At 39.0% G+C, this 23,966-nt stretch overlaps 1 protein-coding gene across 2 annotated transcripts in view; it reads right to left on the bottom strand.

Annotated features, from left to right (window-relative positions):
* The window catches only part of SETD3 (SET domain containing 3, actin N3(tau)-histidine methyltransferase), a 52,796-nt gene extending 29,040 nt beyond the window's left edge, over positions 1-23,756 (bottom strand). Inside the window, exons 1-7 of one of the 2 annotated variants that reach the window (XM_085550539.1) lie at positions 23,670-23,756; positions 20,392-20,483; positions 8,394-8,503; positions 6,677-6,769; positions 3,859-4,007; positions 2,793-2,865; positions 2,016-2,272 (exon numbers count right to left, since the gene is read on the bottom strand). In XM_085550539.1, the coding sequence (XP_085406665.1) occupies positions 2,016-2,272; positions 2,793-2,865; positions 3,859-4,007; positions 6,677-6,769; positions 8,394-8,496 (675 nt within the window). In that variant the 5' untranslated portion in view covers positions 8,497-8,503; positions 20,392-20,483; positions 23,670-23,756. The remainder of the gene's footprint in view (positions 1-2,015; positions 2,273-2,792; positions 2,866-3,858; positions 4,008-6,676; positions 6,770-8,393; positions 8,504-20,391; positions 20,484-23,669) is intronic. The other variant, XM_015865625.3, reaches the window with a different exon arrangement.
* Positions 23,757-23,966: the final 210 nt, after the last annotated feature.

A 23,966-nucleotide genomic window follows, 5' to 3' on the forward strand; every position in this document is an offset into this window, starting at 1 on the left:
AGAGAAAGCAGTGAAGTCCCTTTTTCTCAACTTAACTAACCCAGTGTGTTCAGCTGCTCCTCACAGGATGCCTTCCAGCTCCTTAACCAGGTTTGTTACCATCAGTATCAGTATTGACACATTCAAGTATCCTAACATCCTTTTTGAGTTGTGGAGCATAGAACTGCATGCAGCATTCCAGAAGAAGCTGCATCAATGCTAAAAACAGTGGGATAATCACTTTTGACCAGATCGTTACATTTAATGCACTCCAGAATACAATTTTCACTCTTGGCTGTCAAGCCACAAGGGCATGCTGCGGAGAAAACGTGAGGTACCATACCAGTTTTGTTGCAATTGATAATATAAAAAAGTGCAAAAGTACAGTGTATTAAAAGCTTGTTACCACATACAGAAAATCATTATCAGGTTTCCCAAGACAGTCTGCCTCTGAAGTTATCCTACTTACATTATTTTCTTTGCTTAAAATGTAGCTCCTCTTACCCTAACAATCAACAGCGTGATCTTTGATACCAAATATGTATTATTTAGCGAGATATTGCTTTGATGACATTAGCTTAAATGTTAAACAAATTATCTTTGATTAGCTTTAAGAAATAAGAGAAATTGAATAACTTGGCCATCCTTAAACAGATCTTGTTAGTCATAAAACTTTCATGGGCAAAAAACGTTTTGTCAAACACTCAGACTTTTTTTCTACATAATATGTCACATGCTATTACATCACTGTATTCTATAAACATTCTTCAGTTGTTTGTGTCACCTTAGTATCAGTTAATATACATTCATCAATTACTTCAATCACTGAGTAGATGTTCAGAAGTACTGGACACATGGCAGTCCCAATCCAGATCTTGTTTCTCTGCAGAATGGAATTTTTTGTTCTTACTGTTGTAATCACATAACCTCTCACATTGACTAATGCTCATGTAATAGTGTTAGGAAATCGTTAGAACTAACCACAGATTAGCTACCTGATTAAGTATCACAAGATTACGAAGAGCAGTTAGAAGAATTCAGTAATGTTACTCTGATAACGCTACAGGAGAACATAATTGTTCTGTGTTTTCTGACCTCTCCTATGTCCAAAAAGCATCTCACTATACTGCACATTTGTGGAAATTCAGTACATCATTACATCTTTTATACAGACACAAGAAGCTTTGGATGATTGGACACTGAATCTGACCCAGACCACAACATATCTCTATTCACCCGCAACATTATATCAAGACAGCCAGAGTAACAGTTCTATCTCAAAAGCTCAATTTAAATCATTACTTCAGAAGATGATGAAAAGTCCAGGAATCTCACAGGCTCCCTGTATTCAAACTGTTACCAGATGTGTTTATGTATTTAAAACCAATCAAAATAATTACGTTTAATAGAAGGGAAAGCTACAGGTAAACCACAGCCCTTGGAAAGGCTATGTATGCAATATTCTCTTCCATCAATTAAAAATTGTTTTTGCTTTGACTACTGTAAAATACATTTTTCAATGAATCGAACAAGTTGTATGAGAACTCTGGAAGTCACTGAGCCCAGCTACTTAGAGGGAAACATCTGGAATCTGTCTACCACAAGGAAAAAGTGAAAGAAATAACTGGACCACTTCTTCTCCTCAGACTGAACAAGTTTAGTTTCCTGTGTCTTTTTGTGCACAGAAGGGCTAAAACAAGTGAGGTCTTAGCCCCTCTCTGCACTCATTCCATTTTGCCAATGTTCTTGTGCTGCTGGGCCCAAGAACATACAGCATTCCAGGAGAAATCTCAACTGCATCAAACAAAGGGCAGTAATCACTTCTCTCAACCAGCTAAATACATTCTCATATATTCATAAAACTACTGAACTGTGAATTTTTAAATAGCAGTTCAGAAAAACAGCAGGAAGTTGTTTTGATGATTCAAACCTTTTAAGAACAATACACTTTCCCTATTACGAAGCATCACTGCTTCCACATCTTCCTCAATCATGAGATGAACTACATATATATACTCTATATTTAAGATGCTTACCTGAATGACTTTGTAGAAATATGCATATTGTCGAGCTGTGTTTTTATATTGGCTAAAAACATCATGTATGGCCTGAGTTGACTGAAGATACTGTACTTCATCTTCTTCAAAGTAGAGAGGAGTATCATATTCATTGGGGAGAGTCTGGATGTAAGGCATCCAGAAAGAGTTAGGGTTGGCTCGCTCACAAAGTAGATGGAATGCCAATGTTATATTGCCCATGGCTTGAAGAATTCGATCTTGAGAATACAGGGAACCTGAATTAATCAGAAAGGCAAAGCACTAAATTAACCAGCCACGGAAAATATCACCTTACACTCACTTTAAGTTAAGATTCTGAAATAACATGTAAGAATCCTCAGCCAAGAAGAGTTTTTCAGCTTTCTAAAACATCTGACCACCTGCATTGTATTTTGCTACAAGTGATTTGAGTTAGTAAACACCTCCTACAATCACATGGAAGATATGAAGCTAGAAAAATACACAGTGTCTGAGAACATTTCATCTTGCAGTATTGTAGAAACTACATGATACATTATACATCAAGCACTGTACTTGCTACATATGTGTTCAAAATAACAGTCATCCGTCTGGAATACATGAAATATACCCAGTACACTCAGCCAGAAACAAAGTTTTTTTCCACTATGCTCAAGCTGCTGCATATGCCAGATCTGATGGTGAAGGTAATCAAGTCCTGTGGTATAATAGATCAGATAAATAAGAGACTTTAAGTGATCTCATACTTCTTGCTTAAGAACTTCCTTAATATCTTACCTAATACTGAGTTTTTAGCTGACTCAACAGTCATCAACAGTTTTCTAGGGACCCACAGAAATAACTCCTCAGCCTGCAGAAAGATAAAACAGAGAGAGTCAATTAGCACTTATATGACGTGTCAAGCATTACGTATACATCATTAAATTCCAAGGTTTTCTTTTTTTTTTTTTTTACTGAGAATTATTTCACAAAATTCTTCTTTCTCTTCCACCAAAAATTAAACACTGAAGCGTCCAGATCTGCATTACACAAAACTTAAAACAGATGTGTATTACAAAATAAAGTGCTTCACTTCCTAGATGCCAACATGTAGGCTGTCTACAACCTCAAAATGTACAATATCCATTATATTGCTATTAACTGTGCGATCAAGTATTTTTTCCCAGTAACGTTTTCCACTGCCCCTGATTTTAGGAGAATTGTCTTGAGATTTGAATCCTTATCAATCAGCAGTGTTAGTCTTCAGATCATGCTGCTAAAGCCCTAGAGTGAACATAACATACTCATTCTTCAGCATTCTTCCTACAGCAGCTGATTGTCTCTTCCCATCCTCCATTTTACAGATGGGAAACAGCTGTTAAAAAAACAGCTTAAATGCTGACCATTCAATAGTTCCATCTATTTTCCTTACCTGACAATTGAAAGATATTCAGTATCAGGGTTTTGTTTTGTATTTTTTTCCCCTCCAAATTCACTAGAAAATAAGTATCACAGTACCTCCCATGAGGCAAAAAGACCAGTGCTTAAAAGTAATGTGAAAGAGAAAATACTAGAGCAGTTAGAAAGTATGTGAGCAGGCTACATTAATAAGGTAAAAGCACTCTTGCAATTAGGTAATCATTATGGGCAAACAAGGATAACAGACCAATAAATTCACAGTACTATTCAACAGTCAAAGTAATATTCAATTTTATTAGCATTTTATTTCTCAAGCACACAGTTAAGCTTTTCAAAATGGCAGTTTCATCGGCAGCCAAAATATAGAAGAACACGAATGTTTCAGAGCTCAGCAGCTACATTTCAAACATAATCTGCTAACCAAGTCAAGTGTTCACATGCTCACCTTTATCTCTCTTGTTGCCTTCAAACCAAACCCCTCCTCTTCAAAGTTAGCTATTTCAAAACCCTCCGTGGATGCTCCGTTCTCAGTTGCCCATTTTATCAATTCAGGGAAATAGTCATCTCTTTTTCCATCAAAGACAACGGACAAACCTATATACAAAATTTATTAAAACAGCTGAAACAAGAGGATCTAGAAAGATAAATAAGGACAATATAAAGGCACATGTAAACAGCTCTCTGATATCCTACAGCACTTCTACTTGGAAGAAGCTGAGTCCAAACTGTCCTCTGTTAAGCATTACTTGATAGTAGACAAAAGTCATACTTAGATAGGAGTAAGCCAGTTTTGCAGCCTCGCTTTAAAAGTACATCCATTTGAACAGAGCTGAGCTAAAATATGAAATTTCCCCCCTCTTCCTCTTTTAAATAAGGGTGAAAATATTTCCCAGCTTAGTATTGATGATAACACAATCACCACAACATATTAATACAGTCTTGAGGAGGAACACATTGAAATTTCATTAATTGAGCACTGGAAATAAAGATAAGTAGATGTCAAGCTCCTTCTCTTGCATCCAAAGCATTTGGTTTTTTCATATAGCACACAGATTTGCTAAAGTAACTAAGAACTAATCAATCCCTGATATCACAGTCCTTCCAAACTGCAGATACCGCTTCTCCAAAGTGCATGTGGTCCACCAGTGAAATAACAGGTTTCATTCACTTCCTCAGCTTTTAATTTAACCTTCATCTAATCCAAACCTACACGTTATGGTTCCCAGTTAGATCCTTCCACACTTCCTTAAGCTCTTTTCAATGCAAATTCTAGAATCAGATCACATTAAAATTGTTCAAAAGCCCCGGAAATGCTCAGGCCATTTTATGAGTGACAATATGCAATCAGCAAATCACACACATTCAAAGATATTTTGGTTAAGCACAGTTGTTAAATAAATCTTAGTGTGAGAAAAGTTTTAGAAAAGAAGCAGTGATGTATTTGACAGTTTTATCCTTGAAATCACACCTTTAAAATTCCAGAAACAATCAAATCTGTGGTCATCACTGACAATGTAGTATAAAAGAGGTACACTGATAAATTATTTGTTTTGAATGTAATGAGAATGTGGTGCACAATATTTTGCTTGTTTTTAACCAAGCTAGCATTTTTCCTTCATTTCATACTCATTTCATTAAATTACTTTCTGTGGAATATATTTAGAGGTTAGGCTAGCCAGGCATACCTAGTAATGCCAGATGCAGAACTTCATCAGATTGTTTCATCAATTCACAATCCCATTCCTACCTGTTTAAAGCTCATTTTAATCTCAAAAAACTATGTAATATTAATTACATTCAATTAAAAAAATAGCTTTGAAAGACACCATACTATTCATACTCACTATGTAAAAATGTACAGTAGAAGACATTTGTATGGCATAGTGTTGTGGCTGTGCATCTTCCAAGGCAAAAAAAAGTGTCCTATTAACAAATTCTACTGCTGCCAACAGATTTTTGCCATAAATAGTTCTGCCCTTTTGGTGCAGGAGATACAGCAGAAAGCTCCACGCCAACACTAACTCTGCTCTTGTTAACCTGAGCTATGTTTTACCAGAACAAGTGGATTACATTGTAGAAACCAGGACACATACCACAAGTTTATAGAAGTTACAGGACTGTAAAAGAATGAATCAAGTTCAATATACAGTTACAAATAGTATCATTTATTCTTTGATATGCCCTCTGCTAGAAACTACAGTTCAGAGGTTTAGAAGTTCATTTATGAACTGTGAATTTTATGTATTAGTCAATATATATTTTTAAAGGGGCAAAAAGCTCCTAAACAGAGTCCTTTGCTTCAAGCAAATATACTGAAGCACTCGAGCTTCATGCAGTCTGGCTCTTTCCCCATCCCTCCTCTTCACCATATAAAAATGAGGGAAGAAAACTGTAAAGACATTTTCTGGTATTTCCTGTCTGAATTCCAAGTAAAAAATATAGATGATTCCTAGACAATAAAACAACTCTTCAAAGAGGTTACTTCTATTGAAAACAAAGTGGAAAATAGTTTTTAGAACTTATAAATAAAAACAAAGCTACTATAAAAATAACATCAATAGATCAGTAAGCTATTGCAGAACATAGCGAAAGCAAACTGATCTAATCTGAACAATAAATATACATTAAACTTAGGAAAATCATCAATAATAACCCATATAAACTGTGATATCATATGTACTTAATTTTGTGCCTGGTATACAGCAGATAGTTGTCTATATTGTATATTCATATACTTCCATTTTGTCTAAATTTAATGCAGTTATTTTAAATATAGAAATCATTTCCATGACCATTAAAGTTCTCAGATTAAAATACTTACAAGGTTTAATTTCAAACGTTCCAAAAAAAGTAAAAAAAAAAAAAAAAAAGAAAAAAGAAAAAAAAGCAGACAATCAGAAATCAAAGGGGCCTATTATTCTCAAATGGTATTTTACTTTAGTCCTTCAAATTGTCACCACAATCTCAAGCTGTCTCTTCTAATCATGGGAAAAAATAAAATCATTTGTCTGTGGTACTTATTCATGAACACAAATATTAAAATTGCTAATGCCAGCGATTACGCTCATCAGAACATTTAAGACACTTAAATATACAAAGAAGCCACATATCAAGAGAACTAGTATTTTTGTCCCCACATAATAGAATGGCACAATATTTATATAACCACAACAAAATCTCTCTTTTAGCTGTCAACAGAAACAAGTCTTAGGGCAAATTAGTACTGCATGAGCCAACCATCTCTCACAGTCTTTCACACTTACCTTTTTGTTTCTTGCGAATCTTCTCAACAAGTGAACGAATCTGTACGTATTCTTCCCATTCCTTACCAGGACCTGGGGTAGGACTGCTGCATTCTGGAAGAAAAAAAATGCCAAGCAAAAATACTTAATATATATATTTTAACATCAGATAGAAGGGTCACGGTTTCACAGTATCTTTACCTGAAGCTTAGCACTAGTCCTTTGAATGTGTTTACATAGTGAACACCATCTCTGCTGCTAAAAACATCCTGGTTTTTTGACATGTAATTGCTGGAGACTTCTGAAATTTTCGTAGTATAACTCACCCAAGTTATTTTACTTCCATCTGCTTGTCAGATAGAAGAAACAGAAGATCTTTAAAAAAGGCTTAGAAGAAGAAAGACATTCAGAACCATAACTTCTGTTTTCTATAATCATCACAATTTACATTAGCCTTTATTACATTTTTACATATACGTATTACATTACTCCTACTGTAATGAAAGCAGATAACAGTATCACAGAGTTTATCTTCAATAAATGAAGAACTTGCTAGTCCATTTGTTTGATCTATCTAGTTAATATAATGCTCAAAGATCCATACATACTGGAAGGATAAGCAAAAAAACGCTTAGCCAAGCTTCAGTGTTAGATTAAATCCAATGTTTTTGACAGTGTTCTAAATGCCAGCATGTGGATCTGAGCTGCATAAATCCAAGTGGGCAGCTGAAGATTACTTTGTTCAACTGATTTGCAAATCTTTCCGTTGAACAAAATATGGAAGCTTGACAAAAAGAACAGCTGATACTTGGCTTTGCTTAGAAAATTAGATCTATATTTTATTTTTGGTAGCAAAGCACAGGCCAACTGTAGCATAAGCACAAAAATGCTCTGCCAACTCCTCGTCTCCTCTTTATGAGCAATGCTAAGAGAAAACTGGTTTTTCAAAGGCAACATGCAGATGTGTTCAGGGTATGAAAACGCAGACCTGCATTTCAACCACAGTGTAGCTTCACTACAGATGCCAGTGACAGTAAGAAGCATGAACAGTATCTTAACATCATCATATGAATTTATGTTCTATTTTTCATGTTTTGTAGAAATAAAGGATAAACTGCAATTTCCTCAACAAGTGAAATAACCTTTGGTCTACACACCAGACCAGAGCTCCACAGAAAATTTCTAAACAGTGATAAAAAGTAGCAGTGCAGCTGAGTTGTGGTGCTGCTTTCCACTGTTAATTTCTCCACTCTGGTATCAGTTTGAAGTGCTGTTTAAAAAGCTTAACAGAAATGGTGTCATTCTTGAGGTTTACAAGAAAAATGCTTTTTTCTTGTAAAAAAAGTAATTTGACAAAAAGTGACAAAACTTTTTGACAGAAGTTAAGTAATCTACAGCACTTCTTTTTGTTTAACTGATCTCACCGAGTGTTTAGGCTTGAGTGGAGACAGTCAAAAGCTGCCCAAATATGCTCTAGTGCATATACACACATAATAAACCTGTAACTGTAAAATAGATATGCTATATGCACTGTAATGTACAGTAATGATATGTATACCTCTCTTATTGTTACAGTATATGTAGTATTATGAAAGACATGCTCCTGTATTTGAAATCAGTTGCAAGGTTGGCCACTTAGAGAAAATTAAGTAACTGTTTTGAACAAAAGAATGATTTAATATTTTTTATCATTTTGCACGGCACTCCTTTTCCTAGAATGGCAATAAATGACACTTACTTTGCAACAGCTCACTAGTCAGATTCAACAGTTCCTTCGGAGATACTGTCGCTGTGGCTCCTGTACCTGACTTCTGTGTTTTCACTCTGCTTTTCTTCCCCATCTTCCAACTAAAACAGATTAACAAGCACACCATCACCAACTACTAAGAAATCAAGCAGTACTGTTGAACAGACAGGAAGACAAACATAATTCTTTCCTTGGCTGATACTAAACACAAGAGTGAGACAGACTGTCCCCAAGGACATGGAGAATACGAAGTCTGGGGGCACAACAAGGTTTCTTTTATCTCCCTAGCAGATAGAGATTAGAGGCTCAAACAACCCAAGTTCGCTGTTCCATTTTATCAGTTCCCCCTTGAGTTGCATAATTTAATTTTCCAGCATCTCTTCTACCATGACGAGCCCTTATGTACAGATTGGTAAGAAAAGACCCAACAGATTCACATCCTTTATAGTTTTCAAAGGGACATCCACAAGCAGTTTATTACACATGGTACAAAACTGGGATACTTCCTCAGGTCATAGGAATGCAAAGGGCAACATTCATTAGGATACCCATGTGGATTTATATAGAGTATGTAAAATTCAGCTTCTCAATTAAGATATAAAGAAAAGTATTAAATGATGGTGGGTATTTACATTACTATTGTAAGTGGATGTTGTTTTAGAGACTAGAAAGCAATCTCTAGCTGAATATGCTCTTGTATAGTATAAGATAGAAGTCAAGGCATAAAAATCAACAACATACATCCATACTACATATGAAACAAACAGCTTGGCTAAGCAATGCTACCTGCCATATTTAACCAGTAGATGAGTATCCTGATAATACAAGAACTAACGATAAGCATATGTTTTTTCTGTGAAGCTACTTTTTGTAACTCGAATTGTATTCACATCTACAGTTCACAAAACAGATTTTAGAGTTTAATTCCAATTCTATACAAGATTCTGGAATTTCAAACTTGTTACTTTAGAAGTATTTTTTAATTTGAAAGAAAATTCCAGATATTAAGCATCTGCATTTTTGCTTATATTAAAACCACGCATCAGAATAAAAAGGTAGTATAAGCCTGTTTCTCATAACAGCAGTGAAAAGACATGTTGTCCGCCAGTACGTGAATGACTGCAGGGAAAGCTCTATAAAACATAGCTGCATAACTTGCAGAGAAAGAAGCCTTCAGGACTGAGATGAACCACAAACTTCACAAATATCCGAGGCAGTAGCACAACATTTCAATTGAGGGGTTTTTGTTTGTTTTTCTTCCCCCCAGGTTCACTTCTCTTGTTGTTTTCTGGTTAATAATTTGTTAAGCGCGCTGCCATGTTCCCTTCCAAAGGCACACTGCTTAAAATTCCTGAAATCATTCTGCAAAGAGAGAGTAAGCTGACAGCAATGATGAATAAGCTCGGTAATACACAACACAGCCACATTTCCAAATATAGTGTATCAGCTGGCTTGGAAAGAAGGATCATGCCAAAACACTAGCAGTGAAGGGTGTAAATGATCTTTTTACCCCTTTTAATACTGCTGTCAAAAATGATCCATCTCCCCCCTTAATACTGCTGTCAAAGAGCAGTTGTGTTGTGTAAGACTTTGAACTTTTTTTTCCATATCTCACACAAATGGTATTTTAATGAGCTGCAAAATATTCTACCCTTGACTTACAGCTTTAGAGTGAGCGTGTACACCTAACAGCTTTAGTAGGTAACCACGAGAAGTCTGTATGAAAATCCCAAAATAAGTTGCTTTTTTTTTTTTTAAACACAGAGATAAAAATACTACTTAACATTTCCTTCCAGAAAGCTAATACTTATGATATGAGAGAAATTGACCACATCACAGGGCCACATTTCCATATGGAAGCAATGTGAAGCACGGATGACAGGAATACGGATCTTAGCAGACAGTACTTTAAGGGGAAAAAGAACACTAGAAGTATTCCACTCAACTATTAACAAAAAAACTCAGCTCTTCCCATTCACAAGACCACCAAAAAGTTCATAGCAGCCTCGACAAAAACACAGCTGCAGTTAAGTTTAATAGAAAAAAAGTCTATGACAAGAAATTAAACTATAAAGATTTCTTCTCACTCACCAGGTAAAAGTAGAAGCTTGTAAGCTTCAGCAGTGAACATAACTGCATTAGGCAAATACCGTATTAGCTTCAAATATGCTACCAGTAGTTTTTAATAACTCCGAAGCTGTCTCTTTCTGTCTCATACACACCCTTCCAGAGCTCCCAGAACACTTACAATGCTCTCTGTTCCCCTCCTCAGCCTGTTGCGGACTCCATGTCAGAACCCTCCGCTTCCAGCTGGGCAACATCATCTTTTGTAAGTTTGGCTACATCTAAGCACACTGAGTGAAACTACCACCATTCATGTTGATTGCTGGGCAAACAAGCCAAATAGATATAGATATCCTATTCTCAAGGCAGCTTTCCCTTGAGCAAACTGACCACGTCATGCTTGAACTCTTCCACTCTGAAATTGGATTGAAAATGTCCAACACATTGACAGCTGAAGAGGGAAGAACAACCAGCAGACAGAACTGCATAAGCCTCGTTTGCTTCAGCCATTACTTTTGAGTTACAAAACAGTAAACAAGCTACTCAAACTTTATTGAGCTTTTATAACAACCTGGAATTCCTACCTGTTTAAGACAAAGGGAGCACCAGCCTATTTCTAATGCAGTGGAATACGATAACATTGCATCACCTTTGGTTCAGATCATTGTAGATGCCAATTACATTATGTCTTCATTACATAAGTTCCCACCCCATCCATCTCTTCTTGCCATACACTAGCACAGAAGGTGAGGGGTGCAAATCCAGAATGGGTGTTAGAAGGACAGACATGAGTTGATGAGGGCAGACAAGGAGAAGACAAAGGAATTCTCAAGATATGCAAGGAGCAATGGGAGGTGAGTACAGTAGGTGGTTGTGGGACACGATCCTTGGCTGCACTGAGAAGGAAGACAAATGAGTAGGATGTACACAAACCAGGCTTGCAATTTTATTTTTTTCCCTCAAAACTGACTGCCTAGACTAAGTCATTTTCCCTTCTTCTTCTGTTAAGGAAGCATATAAGCATCTTGTATTGACATACAGTGCTTAAGGGATGTGCTTATAGGCAACCGATATCAGTTATCCCATCTGTAAGCAGGAGAATGCACTTTACATTCTGTACGGCCAGGCTGAATGGGAATCTGGCCTTTTGTTTCCAATACTAGACTTACAGGTTGGGTTTCTGTTTTGTTTTTAACTTGAATCTTATGAGTGCTGGTAAAGATAAACACATTTTAGTGAATAGAAAGCATGAAATCAAGAAGTGTAAGAACAGCGTAGGTGGAGGAAGATATCTGTGAACTTTAAGAAAAATACAGTTTATACACTTACAATGAATGCTACATTTGCTTGTAAAAACCACCTACATCGTGTCACTTGGAAACCATGTTAACACTCTCATCTCTCTTAAGGTATTAATCTAGATGTTCCCAGTAAATAAATGGCTGTTATAGTTTCAATGCCTTTCCTTCCAGCTCTCACTCATCTTTGTTGTGCTATGTCCCTTGTTGCTATTATCTTTCTCTCAGCACTGTCCTTACCGTTTTTTCTTCCATTTCCCTTATAAACTTGTCTCAAAAGCTCTATGAAATACAGTCTCATTACAGTTCACTATGTAACTTTTCTCCAACATGTTTCCATAGTTGCATTTAAACTGTAAGCTGTAACAAGGCAGTCCTTCCCCCCAACTTTTCAACGGCATTTGAAATACAATAATATTTCAATGGTAACAAAAACTAACTTAGGAAAAACCCTTAAAAGATCGATGGTAAAAAGCCCACACCATTTCCACTTAAGACAGCATTCCACTCTGAACGCAATGCAAATGAACATTTCCCAAGAACTCCCTTTGCCACAGCCCACATTTAGAGCTAGCTTTGATACCTGCTGCTTGTGGCTAGAATCCACACACAGAATCAATCCAATGCACAACCCAGCAAATATAGGTATCTCAGCACTTCTCCCTTTCTCATGCCTGGTCTTGAGCATCAATGCTGGATAAAAGTCATAGGACCTCTACCTCAACCTTCTCTTTCTGCAAGCTATCTATTCTACAGAGGCAACAGCCTGATCAAACAACAGTTACCACATCCCCTAGTATCTCCCTGTTTCTATGAAGAAAAGTTGAGCAGCATCCATCTTCTCCCAAAGGGACAGCAAGAAGTTTCTCCACCTCTTTTCACAGACTATTATTTTCATCCTTAGCCTTTTTTACTTCTTCTCTCCTGCCACACTTTTACCATAGGAAGAACCATGACAGCAACCAAGAGCTGATACTTTTGGAGCTACAAGAAAAGCACCACAAAGAGGGATTTTCCTTCAGTATGTTCATCCAGCTTCTTGTGGTCTAGGCTGCAAATGAGTAAGCTTTCCTTCTTTACAAGGCTATAAAACTCCCCAAGCCAGCTTCTCCTATTTCATACCAAGTTGCATTTTTATCTCCCCTTGAAACATCAGACCAACACTGAAAATTTAACTCGGGTTTTCACTAATGAAAAGAACTTGGCAACAAACGGTTTGATATCCATGACTCTTCTCTTAGCATCTCCCAATGAATAGTTTTCCTCTTCCTAAAGGATAAGCCTGAATACAGATACTGCAAATGAATGTGTTACTATTTCAAAAGCAGTTAACATCAACTAAGTATATAAAAAACACTAAGAACATTGTTGGTTTTGTACTTAGAAAAATCCAGTTCCTGCAAAAAAACTATTTTCCAACAAGATGCTGTTTTTACTTAATTTTACAGCTGGGCTCTTTAGGAAGGCATAAGACAGTCACATGGCTGACACGTGTTTCAATAAACCCTGATGTAAAATACATTTTGATTGTTTGTGAGAATACTTCTTACGTGCTTTAAGCTCAATGAGCTGTTTGCTATGGTTACACGACCCAAAAACAATCCCTCAAGATAAAAGAAATTTTATTAAGGTTTAGTCCACCAGCAATTGAGTGCATTTGCTGCCAACAACAACCCTCCTGATGCTCACATGAGAGAATTCCCCAAAATACACTAAAACCATTAATAAAAATATGTTATCATTGGTCCCAATTTCTATTGCCATAGCTACACAAAACAGTCATAGGGGTATACAGGTTTTCTTAGGTACAAGCATTTCAACTGTACAGGTATACCAGAAAATAACATACTATAAAAAGTTGAATCCCAAATGGTTGTATGCTAAAACAGGAGCTAGTAATTATGTGCTGCCTCTGTTTGTTGCTAAACAGATTTCCAGGAGTTGCATAAAGCCACAAAAATCCCACTAACTGGTATCGAAAAATCAAAACAGCTCCTGCAATGGCTTAACATGACCTGTCCTGCTTCCCAATGCAGCATGCCAACAACAGTCAAATATCCCAGCAGTGTGAGTTCAGACAGAGACTTCCTGAATGGTATCTAAGCATGCATTGCAATAGGAATTGCTTCTTGAATCCCCACATACAGATTTCATGTGGATCAGCCACTACCACAACTGCTTCTTAGTCAATGATCTGAATCATTTCAATGATCAAAAGAGAGGACACATCTTTAAAACAGAACTCCATCTAAAAACTTCATTCTTCCCTCCACCTCTTCCCTCTGAAAAGAATAAAATATGTATTTTGATATTGAAGGCAAATTCTTTAGGATATACAAAAAATAAATAAATCAGATATTTGTTGATAAATCTATCACTATATTACGCTGCTTCACAGAGCAGACAGAGTGGAATAAACTTTGCCTGAACAGTAAGAAGTTCTGGGATATCGCTGCATAGATTATCATTATTATTATTATTATTATAGTCCTCTAATTGCATTATAGTCAATGACATAAATAGCACAAAACTAGGGAACAACATACATTCAAATTAACTGGACTGTCTCCAAGGAAGAGATTTAAAGCAAAAAATGCTTAATGTCAAGGACTAATATTTAATTGCAACAATAATTCCACCTAAGTAGAGAGCCCTCAAGCAATTCAGCAGCAATAGGGCCCTTGATTATTTCTACACAGAGGAAAAAAATTAGGTCTATCAGTTCTGTTTATTTTTTGTTTTAACACCTTTGTCTACCCTCTGCTTTCTACACACGTTACAACTCCAGCATCATTTATCATTGCATGCTGGCTGCTCCTTTCAGATAATTACAATCATTACAGGACAGCCCACATCTCTAATCTCAGCACAGGCAGCAGATGCCATAGATGCTCCTCCCAGTGTCTGGGCTTTGCTAATGTAACTAATCCAAGCATTAAGTACCTCAGCCAAACAGCGAGGTGATACAGAATGTAACCATACAAAGACACCACTGGCCTTGCGTTCTGAAGGGCTTCCTACTCACACACATTCCTTGCAACACTTACATGCTGTTAAAAACCCTTGCAAAATATCCCTACCAGAAAGTAGAGAGGAGGGGAAATATCCACAGCACCAAAGAAGTTTGCACAGGCCTTAGGACTCCATGTTACACGGCAGCATATGCAACTGCTGTCCTGCTGTCCTCAAAATTAGTTTAATTATACCTTCATCTCTTCTAATAACATAAATGGGCTGTTTCAGCGCCATGGTTTGAGCCACAAAACCCTTCAGGACCTTTATTTGAGCACCCAGCTGACACTACTCAGTGCACATGAATCTGCTAACAAGGGAATTAAGAAGACAATTTGGGCAGCTTTAAAGTAACTGCTGCTTTTCTCCAAATAACAGAAAAACAGTTTCTTCTAGCTTCTCCCCACACTAACATATGTGAGCTTGAAAATGCTTCTTGGCACCACACCCTCACTGGTAGCACTTGGGATTGCTATCAGACGACCAAGAATGTCCCCCCTCTCTCCTTTTCCCTCCTCCCCTCCCTGCCCCGCAATGGATACAGAACTATATACTCAAAGCATAACAATGCAGAGGACATCATGCTTTAGCCATGAACCACAGTACATACTTGTCTGAATACATATTCATACGAATATGTATATGTTTTGAAAAGCTTTTGCTATGAAAGCTTTAATTACGTAATGCAATGCAGGATTTAATACAGCTGGAAGGTCTTCCAAACTCACTCACCTTAAGACTACACCCCATTTAGTGGGGAAATCATAAGCAACTTACAAGAAGAGTCTCGACATTTTAGCTGAAATACTGGCAGTAATTCTAGACCTTGGAAGTGAAAGAGTAGGTTCCTCTTAGCCTCTTTTCATCTCTTGGCATTCATAGTTGGCAACCTAAACCCTCAGAGGCTCCAAGTTAACTCGAAGTGACAGTGCAGGGCTTTGAAATGGAAGCTTCTAACACATGCATTTATTGAGGTATAAGAAAGATGCAGAAATATAAGTGTATTTGGCTTCAGCACTGACCTTCCAGATATTTGATAAAGTATACGTTGCTGGATAGAGATGCACACAGATCACAAGGCACTGTAAACTGTTATGAAACTTTAATTACACTCCAGAACAAGTATAGTAGGCACACTACCCAGCAGTTCTGTTTGTTTTGGTGTTTATTTGCATGTTTGCAGGTGACAAAACAAACCAAGGCAAAGATTTTAAATGTTTATTTTAGCACATGGGTGCCAACAGTAAAAGCATCGCTCCCTGCACTCCCAGAACACAGTTAGGAAGAAAAAATAACATCCAAGTATCCATGCTCCTATTTTACTGGGACTCCCTGCACAGTCAGGGTATAAGAAGGGGATAAAAGCAGAAGCATGGCTCCTGACAAGACCGGTATTAATATCTGTATTAATATCCTGCTCCCCAGCTCTTGTACTAAAGAGTTTGCTACTTCCACAAACAGAACTGTTTTCCACTAGTCTGACAAGTCACCGGATACAGAGAGATGACATCCACACTGGAAGCAACCAAAGAATTCTTCCTTTAAGAACACAAGTGGCAGTGCTGATAAGAGCACTGACTGCAGCCATACAGGGGCCGCTCCTGACACCTCACCGGTCCATCTCTGTACAGCAAAGAAAATGCATTCTGGGAGGAGTAATGAGCAAAAACACGTTCAAGTTCTTTGTCATTCATCTGATCTAACATTTCTGAACTTGTTGGAAAATAAAGTTGTATCTTTACAGAACACGAAACGTTCCTCAAAGTTGCCAAGACTTTTGCTTCCCTCAAGCACAGGATAAGGGCCTGGTGGAACACATTCAAGCTGCATCACTACATTAACTTCCCATCTTTAAAGCAGGTATACACTAAGACTAGGGCTGCAGTTTCAAAGAGTTAGCAGCGCACCTTTTTGGTTGCTTGTATTATCAGAAAGACAAACAGATCTTTGTATTCCTACCTCTGATCCACTTCCAGAGACACAAAACAAAGTAAAGCAAGCATTTATCACATTAAGCTGTTGCTTCACTTTAGTCTTCCAAATGCCTGAATAGAAGAAACTACCCCATTGTAGTTGATCTAAAGGTTTAATAAGCCAGAGAAACAGGTTGTGTGACTCAGGCATCCTACAATAATGAAAGAACTGCAACATTACCTACCGTCATGTTAAAAGCAGGGCTTGCATTTTTTATTTTTACATAAAGCAGTGAGATAGAGGAAAAAAAACTGCTGCTTAATGAATGCTTGCAGACCTCACTTTTATTCCCAAGAATCATCTAGGAATGAAGTCAGAAATAACTGTTTGAATGCTGACTTATAAAAAAGGCGCAGAGAAGAGATACCAATCTGCAGCTGACTGCCATGTGAGAACACAACAGTCATTTTCTGCAGCTTCAAGCTTTACGTGGAACAGCTTCTTCACTGTAGCAGCACACAAAGCCTCTCCAATCGGGCTGCCAACACCAGCTTCATTTGCTCCTGACTGACAGAATCAGATGCAGCATGCTCCAGAGGGAATGGACACTTCTCTATTTTAAGGAGTTAATATATTAATACGCTGCCAATGCAACTGTGCATAGCAAAGTGGAAGATTAGATGCTGTTGCTGGTCATCCATGGCAGACAGCTATTCTCTGTGTCTCGCCAGACAACCCATGCTACTTTCCACAGCTCTAAAAATAATGCTCCAGCAAACATAGGTCCTTGAAGAATGAATCCATCCATACATAGCTGAGCTTCCTGCTGAGACACTATTTGCAGAAGGTAACTTCCAAAGACAAGACTATCCAGCCACAAGATCATAAACACAAGTATTAATGTCAGGAGTATCAAAACCCAGGCGGTATTTCATTCTTCATAGTGAGTAGCAGGAGTCATAAAAATGCTACTGGTTTAGAGATGATAGCAATGGAACATCAAAGACTGTTGCAATATATTAGTTTCATCAGGTTCCTGAACAGCTCTAACCATGCCATGTGGAAGCTCACTCATGGCCCACCCAGATTACAGTTCTACAAGGCTATGCAGCGTTCACCCAGAAGGTTGTGAGCCGGTTTTGAAATGCCCATTTTATGCGTAAGACTAAAAGCTGAGTAAGACAAACAGGCCACAGGATTTTAAACACACAATAGCAACTATTTCCTAATAACACGTTCCACAAGAAACAAGCTGTGCAGATGCATTCAAGAATTGCTTTTGTATTGAGGGTTGAACTGGTAGAACTCTAATTAATTATTAAATGTGCAAGGGACCAGCAAAGACTAGAAGATATGAATATTTTAAGATATATCATATATAATACATGTAATATATATCTTACATAAATATAGTTTAAGATAATATATTTTATCACTAGTTTTAAAGAACTAAGAAGCCCAGATCTGTAAACCTCTTTCACACCACTAATAGTCAACAGAAGAATTGGTGACAAATCATCGTACTCCCATGTTATTCTGGAAGAGCAATTAAAAAAACCAGAATGAGGTGTGACAATTTTCAGAGCAGCAGAACAACCATTTTGCTGTGAACACTGAAATGCTGTCCACACAAACAGAAAAATGTAACAAAGCTCTCCATATACCTAGGCAGGACTCTTTACTTTCAGACAGTACTTTTAGAAGTCGTAGTAGTCCACTGCCAAGGGAGAAAGACACTGAGAACTGAAGGACAGCAATACTCTGTTATTCCTTCATTTTTAAGACCTGCAGACAGGTGAGACTTCTCTCAACAATCACCTCCTTCAAGCTCAGAGATGGTCTGTTGCTGCATGCAAAATGTTAAGCAAAGTTGAGAAGAAAGATGAATGACTGTTGCCATTTAACCTACCTCATTGCTCAGCACGGTGCTAACATGGTATGGGACATTCCTTTGGCCAATTTGGGACATCTGTCCTAGTTCTGGACACTCCCTGCTCCCCACTGGCAAGTCAGTGTGAGAAGCTGAAATGTTCTTGGTTTAGTGCAAGCTCTGCTCTGCAACAACTAGAACAGTCATCAATGTTATTCTAAATCCAAAATAGCCCTATAGAAGCTACTAGGAAGAAAATTAACTCTATCCCAGATATTGAACAGGGTATTTCTGACAAAACTCAAACAACAAAAAAGAAGAGGTTGAAGTAGGACTCAGATGTGAGACACTGCCTGCAGGAATGAGGTTAGGAAAGCCAGAACCCATCTAGGGTTTAACCTGTTAAGGAACATGAAGTCACTTCTAAACACATGAAGGGCAAGGTGACTAGGATTACTCACTGTGGATTTACGAAGAGGAAGCCATGCTTGACCAATAGATAATATTTATATCTATTAAGACCTTTGAAACTGCTACCACCACAGACAGGCTGATGAAGTACCAACTAGATCAGTCAGTGAGGCAGGCTGCAAACTGGCTGAAATGCTGGGTTAAAAGGGTTGTAATGAGTGGCACGCCCTGGAGTCAGTACTGGGACAAACACTATTTACTACCTTCTCTGCTGACTTAACAATGGGACAGCATACATATACAAGATAAACCTTACCGTTAAGTAAAAATAAGAGTGTCTCAGATGGGCTGTAAAACCAATCCAACTCCCTAGATGGCCTGGCTGGGGAGGAAACAGCCTGCACGTCATGCTTGGTTATCAATGACCCTTTCTCCCAGGGGAGCTCATAGCTTAAGGGGACCAAGTTATCATTGTAAAAGCATCAAAGTAAGACCCAGCATATCACAGATACTGGTCTGTCAGTGCAGGTTCCAAGGAAAAAAACTTCATACTACACCCTTTACCTGCTCCACTAAAATACATAAAAACTTGTAGAAGGGCTATAAAGCACTAAGACAAAGGAAAATCTCTCTACTTCTATTACTTGCTAAGAAATATAGGCAGCATTTACCAGGGACTTAGTTTTATTGAATTAAACAATTCAACCACATCCTAACATAAATATAAATGAATACAAACTAAGAATTAAGCCACATGCAAAAGTTTAGATCCCAACTACTAGCAAAAGAGATCCAGAGATGCATTCACTTCCAGTGCAGGTTACTGATGCTCTTTGCAGAAGTGACTGCTAAGCACCTCATTGCAACAGATACAATTTACAGTCCCCGCTCAGCTACAACAGTTTCAGCCTACAATAACAGGCTGTAGGAAAACTCCAGCTGTTTAAGCACTGCTGTTCAATCACTTCCAGAAGGGCTGAGTCACCTCTTCCAGAAATCAGGGACACAGAATAAAAAAAAATTAAGACTGTATATAAGTACTGATCTCTCATCCTCTTTGACCTGGTTTTGGCTGGGACAGTTAGTTTTCTTCCTAGAGGCTGCAACAGTGCTGTGTCTTGGAGTTAGGACAGGAATAATGCTGATAACACATCAATGCTTAGTCACCGATTGGTGTTTACACCAAATCAAGGATTTATTTGCTCTTAACATTTAACAGTCTAACATCAGGCCCAAAAGTCCTTCTGAAAAGGACAGGAAATCTCAAAATAGAAGTTTTACTCCATTTTGATTTTTAATAGGACATCAGCAACTATAGTCCCAGAAACATACTTTCTCCTTATGTTGTATTACCCAGATGTAGACAGCTTCAGAGCTTGCAAACATCTGTTCACATGTACACATGGGAGACAAAACCTACCTCAACCAAACCTTTCCCACCTCAGCATGCTTCAGCGCTGGGCTAGAAAGACAGGCAGAATTCTCCCTGCACCTCTGGCCTGGTAATAGATCCTAGAAGTGAATGTGAGCCTTCAGAGCCAATTCTTCCCTACTTCAAAAAGTAAGGAACACAAGAGGCATGAGTAGAATTGCTGAACAGTATGGGAAGAAGAGAAGACAGGGATAGACTGAACAACCAGAATCGTCATTTGGTGGAAAAGCCAATGTAGGGCAAGTAGCTAAAAACAGAAAAAGGGAACAGAGAAGGTTACAGCAGACGAAGGGCGAGTACGAGAATGTAAAGCAATGTTAAAAACACTCTCGGGCACTGACCTTGTCTTTTAATTACTAAAATATAAACCTCTTCTAAGTAGGGCTCCAAACAGACCATAATAAAGCTATACAACACCATTGGAGCACATTCAAGATAACATCACAAAGTAATTTACTTTTAGAATTTACACTCAGTATTCTCAGTTAAAGCACTGTGAAGCTCCTGAAATGAGGCACATTCTCTAAGTTGCCTCTCTAAGTTGCTGGCAAAAGGTAAATAGAATTCAACTCAAACCCTCATCTGATATAGGAAAAAAAGGTACCATCACAGGTTCACCACACAAGTCTACAGCATCAAGAAAGAATGTTGAACCACTGCTACACACATCCAGTCTGCAAAGAACAAGTTTCATTATTCTCTCCTTAACCTGGAGCTAAGATGGGGTCGATTGTATGTAACTATTACTTTGATACTGGGAAGCAGCCACTCTGCAGACAAACTGTAAAGAAATCCCTACAATGTGCAAAATCCTTATTTGATCTGCTTACAAAGAACACTGACATCAAGTCCAGATAATCATTTGGAAACAAATCTCAAACACATTCAGTTTTCAACCAGAATCCAAGAGAATACCCAGGGCAATAGTCTGACCCGATATACTAAAGATGCTCCTAGATCTACATAATGCCACAGTCCTGTCAGTTTGACTTCTGTTTCACTTCAGCCACTAATTAGATATTACATTCAAGACTGCCTCAAATCAATAACTTCTTACCAAAAGTTTAATTTGAAAGTAAATCAAAACGCTAAAGGCTAAAGAATAGTGGTTAAATCCAAGGCAACATCCCAAATCCAAGTATGTATTTTCTAATCACTATCACTTAACAGCTTGCTAATTCTGAACTACTATACTGAGAGCTGTAGTACTGTACATCCACCCTCACCCGCCTTCTGCAGAACTTACTTAGGCAGAAGGAATGCTGCTTACTATAAACACCTCGCTGATCTTCCAGGGGAGACAACTTAGTAGCTGCCATGCAGGAAACAAGTCAAACTCTTTCTTAATGATTAATAGAACCACTGCCACTCCTTTGAACTAACTCCTCAACAACTATTTAACCAGAAAAGTAAAAAAAATAAGGGCAGAAAATAAGTAAATGGACTGTTAAACTTTACCACTTTACTTTTGTTATTTTGTTGCTTTGAGTTTTGCTCTTCCTGAGGACTAACAGATTTTCTGCAAACTCCTTCTGAGCAGAATTAGTGATAAAATATCATGCTGTTTTTATTTCTATTTCAATTATTAATCTCACATCTCCATAATACAGCCTTTGGAAATGAAGCAAATTACCCAGCTAACACAGACTAAACAGCCCAGGCCTCCAGAACTACTTGATACTCGTACCACAGGCATTGGGACACCATCCATGGCAGTGGTCTACTGAACACTCATATGGTGACAGGGAAGCTACAGAATCATAGAATGACCAGGGTTGGAAGGGACCTCAAGGATCATGAAGTTCCAACCCCCCTGCCTGGCAGGACCACCAAACTTCCACAATTACTAGATCAGGTTGCCCAGGGTCCCATCCAACCTGGCCTTGAACACTCACATTACCTCTTCCTTTAAGCAAAAACTACAACACTCATGTATACCAAGGACTACCCAATATGTCAGTTAAACCCCATAATCAGCAGCACTATGGTTAAGTATAAAACTCTACATACAGAGTTTTAGTGCCACAGCGGTATTTTCAACTGTACTTCAGCCCAGCAAGCTCAACATAACTCAAAGCTCCACCAAAGTACAAGCTTAAGCTTTTACCATAGTAGGTTACTTAACAGAGTAAAGTTATCTGGAAGCATCCCTGCCTTCCCACCATCACACCATTACCTTGAGCATGTATATTAAAATGCACATTACACTGTACATTTTATACCAGGAACCAGATGTGGGGCATTCAGAACAGTACGGCCATTTACTCACCTACAGGAGTTTCAATACACTTTTTATTTGTTTTTTAAACAAGCTTACAACTGAAAGGAGAAGAGTTGAGATGTCAAAGTAACGTTGTTAACACTCATGGAACAGAGGCATCCAAGAAGCATCTGGATAGGGAGCTAGAAGATATGGCTTAGGGGTTTTCTGTAGGTATGGTAAAGGGAGGATGGTTGGACTAGATGATCTTGTAGGTCCTTTTCAACCTTGTGATTTTAAGAGGCATCATTTGAAGAGACAGGTGGTTATATTACACACTCTCAGAAGGGAGATAGAAGTTGCACACAGCTTCAATTCATGAGCAAAATCAAGTTCATAGAAGAGCAGGTACCAAGCTGCATAGAACAGCTTCCAAGAGGAAAGCTGGGATTGTTCTGACAGCTCGGCGCTGTGTTTGGGCAGCAAATCAATTGCAAATTGAGGAAGCTGTTCAGAACTAAAGACAACTGCAGACCACAAGCTTCACTTAAGCAACCCGATGAGTGCATGGGCGGGAAGAGGATGAGGAACAGCTGTGCAAAGTTGGGTTTCAGCAGCACCGAGCTGCCCAAAGAGCGACCTGCGTGCAGGCAAACGGCTTAAAGGGGACTCAGAAGTTATTTGACGTTTGACCCAACGCTACGGCCCCCCGCCCCGGATTTAGTGCTGGTGAACGGGAGGGTCAGAGGGAGCGAAAGGAAGGAGCGGGCAGCGTGATGGAAAGGGAAGGGATGACATCACGGGGAAAGCAGCTCCAAGTCGGGCGTCCCGCTCCGGCCTCCGAGGGCCAGGCTGGAAAGAGAGGGTAGCACAGGGCTCAGCACAGCCTCATCACAACGGAGGGAGAAACGCGGCGGAGGGAGGAAAGCGAGGGGGCGGCGAGGCCTGGGCCGGAGGAGCGCAGGAAGGGAGGCGGCGGGGAGGGCCGCGGAGGGAAGGGCTCCGGGAACGAGCCCGCCGTGCGGGAGGCCGAAGCCCGAGGGGTCCCGGCACCGCCTGCACTTACCTCCCGCACGGAGCGGCCGCGGCCTCGGCTGCTGGGAGCGGCGCCGGACCCAGCCCGTCCCTCCGCCGGACGCCGCTGCCCGCGGGTGGGAGGCGGAGGGCGAGTGAGGCCCAACCCCGCACGGCCAGCGCACGGCCCCGCCCCCGTGCTGCTATTGGTCAAAGCACGGCCACAAGGCAAGCCCCGCCCCCAGCGGGACGCTCGGCAGCCAATCCGCTGCCTCGCCTGTAGGCTCTAAAAAAGGGCATGGCGGCTCCCTCATTGGCTGGGAGAGATCTTACTCCTTCGGCATCTCAT

This window comes from Coturnix japonica, chromosome 5 (assembly GCF_054131305.1).
Source record: "Coturnix japonica strain WE chromosome 5, WE-NBRP24, whole genome shotgun sequence".
Taxonomy (NCBI): Eukaryota; Metazoa; Chordata; class Aves; order Galliformes; family Phasianidae; genus Coturnix; species Coturnix japonica.